This window comes from Tenebrio molitor, chromosome 2 (assembly GCF_963966145.1).
Source record: "Tenebrio molitor chromosome 2, icTenMoli1.1, whole genome shotgun sequence".
Taxonomy (NCBI): Eukaryota; Metazoa; Arthropoda; class Insecta; order Coleoptera; family Tenebrionidae; genus Tenebrio; species Tenebrio molitor.
In genome coordinates this window covers 14,182,348-14,186,468 of record NC_091047.1, presented here as the reverse complement: position 1 = coordinate 14,186,468, position 4,121 = coordinate 14,182,348, and the positions used below count along the sequence as shown (strand labels likewise).

The 4,121-nt window shown below is 34.7% G+C and overlaps 1 protein-coding gene across 1 annotated transcript; it reads right to left on the bottom strand.

The window, feature by feature from the left end:
- Nucleotides 1–680: 680 nt before the first annotated feature.
- LOC138123707 (kynurenine/alpha-aminoadipate aminotransferase, mitochondrial) lies at nt 681–3,049 on the bottom strand. The gene is made up of 4 exons (XM_069038500.1): nt 2,839–3,049; nt 2,280–2,635; nt 1,764–2,222; nt 681–1,380 (listed from the first exon to the last, which is right to left on the bottom strand). The coding sequence occupies exons 1-4, from the start codon at nt 2,912–2,914 to the stop codon at nt 970–972; spliced, it is 1,302 nt and encodes a 433-aa protein (XP_068894601.1). The 5' UTR covers nt 2,915–3,049; the 3' UTR covers nt 681–969.
- Nucleotides 3,050–4,121: the final 1,072 nt, after the last annotated feature.

Here is a 4,121-nt window from a genome sequence, read left to right as displayed (position 1 = left end):
ATAAATAGACTTAGGCGGAAAATAGTTGACGCTCCCCACCAGCCCGCTTCAGCGGCGCACCGCTATCTTTTTCGCTGCGAGCGTAAAGCGTGGATCGAGCGCGCTGCACTGGATCGTGATGGTGGGAGGTATTCTTGTGGCTCTCACTATTTTTCGCGTAAGTCTAGTCATAAATATGTACTAATATATCATAGTTGATATCATCGGTACTTTTTTTGCCTTTTTTTATATGAAGATGTTTTCACAAATCACAAACAAATATATATTTCAATCTAGAGATAATATTTTAACGATATTTATTGCATCACTATCCTTATTTTGATTTAAAAATATGTATATGAATATAAAAATGTATACCTGTCACTTGACCGACTGCACTTTAAGAAAATCTTTAAATTATGAATAAACTTAACTAATCATTATTTTCAATAATAATTAATGAAAGCGTCACTTGTTTACTCCATCATATCCAAAAGCAGAATAACAAAAGTTATTTCGAAAGCTTCAGAAGATAAACGCTTATTGCATAAAACGCTAACAATATTTTACATCATGTTTACTGACCTTAAGTATATTAAAGTAAATCTCATAATTAAACATTTTTTATACGTCAGTGAATGTATTTTTAAAAAGATTCCAATCAGATTATCAGAGCAAAAGGATAAAAAATAACAAATTCGTGCAAATGTGAGGATATTCTATATTTATTAAAACAAAATTACAACAGTACAACAGTACAATTAAAACAGTCTATTACTACATTAAACATGTATTGTTATAAAACTACCCTCCAAAATATTATCATAAGTCAATAACTGTGTCACATTACCCTCTGTCGATGTATAGAGTAACTAATGAAATCGATAATATAGTCCCCTAACTCCGAATATAAAGAGAGTTGAAGACATAATAATTACAGTGCTTTTCATGCATATGTAAAAGAACCCTTTCTAGGGTTCTGTAAAAAAATTAAGTACAATTATCTAGCTTCCTACGCAACAACAAATGTTCCTCCCTTATCAATTCAGCCAAAAGCTTCATGGCTTTCTCGATCTGCTTGGGAGGCACTTTGCTGTAAGAAGCTCTTATATAGTTGCACGCTTTCGTGGGATCAGCCATGAAAGCATGTCCAGGTACAAAAGTAATACCCTTCTTCAAGCCTCGACTCATCAACATGTCATACACGTCGGAGACACCTTTCACTTTTATCCAGACGAACATCCCGCCAGTTGGAACGTTCCATTCGCAAAGACCTTTCAAGTGACGTTCCATGGAATCGATGGTCAAATCTCGACGAGCTTTGTAGTATTTTCGGATGAAACTCAGGTGCTCCATGAATTTGTCATGACCCCAGACTTGGAAGAGGTTTTCGGTGATGACCTAAAACAAAATCAACAAGATAGGAATACATCTAAGAGCAACAGGTCAAGTTTAGAACTGGATTTTACCGGATTTTTCAGTCTTATCAATGTGAAAAATATCATTAAAATTGTAATAGGAAAACAGACTGTTTTCTAACCGTACATTGACTTTGACGTCAGTCCTGTTCTTATAATCAATAGAGTGTTTTGCAACAACAAAACCCACAGATTGCAAATCAAGGAGGTTCTTGTTTCAACATCTGGATGTATCACAAAACATGCAAAGGTTATCACCTATGGCACATTGTAACAGTCCCACAATAGAATATTCAACCTCTGACATCAATGTATCTCTATTATTATGTATAAAATAACATCCGCAGTAAGACCATAAGAATTTACCTGAGATAAAGTGCTTGAATGAAGACAGGAACTTTGAATGTGTAATTCAATGTTGGCGATTATCTGTTTTGGTCCAGTTATCCATGCCATTCTGAGACCAGAACTTAATACTTTTGATAAGGAATCTAATCTGACAACACGACCTTCGGTGTCCAGAGAAAGGAAAGACGGAGGATTTTCGTCCAAAAAATGCATAAAGCAATATGCATCATCTTCCAGAATGAGGATGTTGTATTTGCAGCAAATGTTGTAAATTTCTTTTCTTCTTTCGGCGGGCATCGTCGTCCCTGCCGGGTTCGAACCCGTTGGATTAATATATAGTAATTTAGGCATTTTACACCCTCCGCCCTCCTCCGTATATTTCGCTTTCCGGTCTTCTAGAACGTTCATCAGTTGCTGCGCGCTCATCCCATGCTGATCGTGTTCCACAGGGATCAGTTCCGCTTTAAATGGTTTTAACTGCAAAGACAAGGTCGTAAGCTAATAGATCGAAGAATTAAGCGGTTATCAACTTACCACTATTTCCGCTCCTGCATAAAGCGGATCTTGAACCAGAACAGGATCGCCTTCTTGAATGCACAATTCGATGGTTTTGCTTATGCCGTCTTGAGACCCATTGGTCACTAACAGTTCACGGTCCTGCCAGTTTGGCGGTTGGTGCACCTTTTGCATGAACTCTTTCAAGGTTTTTACCAGAGGAGGATAGCCTTGGGTCGGAATGTACTGCAGAGCAGCGTGTAATTGTTGACCTTGCAGCGTAATAGAACTTCCATCTTTCAGTAAAATTTGCATCTTTTCGAACGGGAAAGTCACTTCGTTTGGCATTCCCTCCGCAAGAGAAATTGTGTCTTTGACTGCGTAAGCACGTTTAGCTGAAAACGCAAGTAAAAATTGTTAATTATTTGTTTATTGTCTTTTTTAAACTATTTCAGATAATAGGTATGGTTAAAAAAATTAAAAAGTTCAATTAGATGGTGGAATAGTGGAGCGAAATTTGTATGTTCTTAACCTAATTTCTTTGTCGATGTTTGTGCAGACGCATTTAATAAATAATGATAACAATAGAAAAACTTACTTAGCTCTCTAGTAAGCGCTGGTCTTCTTCTGGAGGCATGAGGAGAAATAAAGTAGTTGTAGTCGATGTTTGCCATTTTTTTTTTGTTGTTTTCTTGAACGCTTGTAAATAACACAGGACAAGAACTCGTACAGAAACGACAGCTGATGCAATAGCAAGAGAACTTGACGCTCAGAAGACCTGAATGCGAATGCTGGTCGGAAGGCTCGAGTTTGATTTTATAGCGCCACCAAAGCCGAAAAGATGATGTAACCAAATCTGTAAAAACGTTAGCGATAAGCTGATGAAATTGTTTCCAGCCAAAAGTCAGAATTCAAAATCACCAATAGTGTTTATCAAAATTTTTATTATTTATGAAGTAATTGCTCGCAGATAATTGCAGCGAAAAATAAGTTGAGAAACAAGTTATAATTATCTGTTTCCATTCAGTTTCAGAATCGGATGATAATTCTTGTGTACCAACCGAAGATGACAACTGAAACAATGACTTGACATTTTTTTAAATCTTCAACTTCTTTAAAAAATTTAATACACAACTCTTGACGACAACACTTTAGAGCAATAAAAAATAACAATTACTTAAACATTTTATTGGAAAATGTTGTTTTCCTTTAATTATACACTTTTTATCTTCATTTTAATTCTAGTTATTATTACTATATCATAATTTATTACTTCTGTTACGGACTGCAACAAGGTAATTCCCACAAGCTATTTTGGTTTTAATTTTATCATCCACTGATAAAATCTTACAAGAAAATTTACTTCAGAAAGTATTTCCCATTATGGAGGGTAATTTTAAAATACTTGGCAAAATACGCTTCTAAATTGTCCAAAGTATTGCATCAGACATTTTTGACAACGCCGCAAACTCTTAACTGATACCACGAATTTTTAGTGATGTAATTTATTTTATCACAAATATTTTGTTTATACAATTTTTACCAATATCAGGTGAATATCAGTTTAAATTGGTTTTTAGCCAAGTTTATTATAAAGTCATAATATGTCAACGTTACTGCTGCATAAATCTACATACTTAATGTCGTAACGGGTTCTGATATGAATTAACCGAGATCGTCGATTCATCAATGAATAATGCTAATAGAACCAGTTACAATTATTAACAAAATATTTTATTTAGTAAACAATGGTTGTTTTGTTCGAGACATCATTCAGAGTTTATTTATTTTCTGGAATTATTATTGATGCCTACACATTGGTGTATACACATATTTTTAATACGGCAATTTTTTATATGGCAAATTTATTATATTAATTCA

Excerpts from the sequence above, each read along its gene's own strand:
- LOC138123707 (XM_069038500.1), bottom strand. The coding sequence starts at position 2,914 with ATGGCAAACATCGACTACAACTACTTTATTTCTCCTCATGCCTCCAGA. Across the intron at positions 2,636-2,838 it reads AGCGCTTACTAGAGAGCTAA|CTAAACGTGCTTACGCAGTC; the intron begins GTAAGTTTTTCT and ends TTGCGTTTTCAG. Across the intron at positions 1,381-1,763 it reads ATTCAAGCACTTTATCTCAG|GTCATCACCGAAAACCTCTT; the intron begins GTAAATTCTTAT and ends ATTTTGTTTTAG.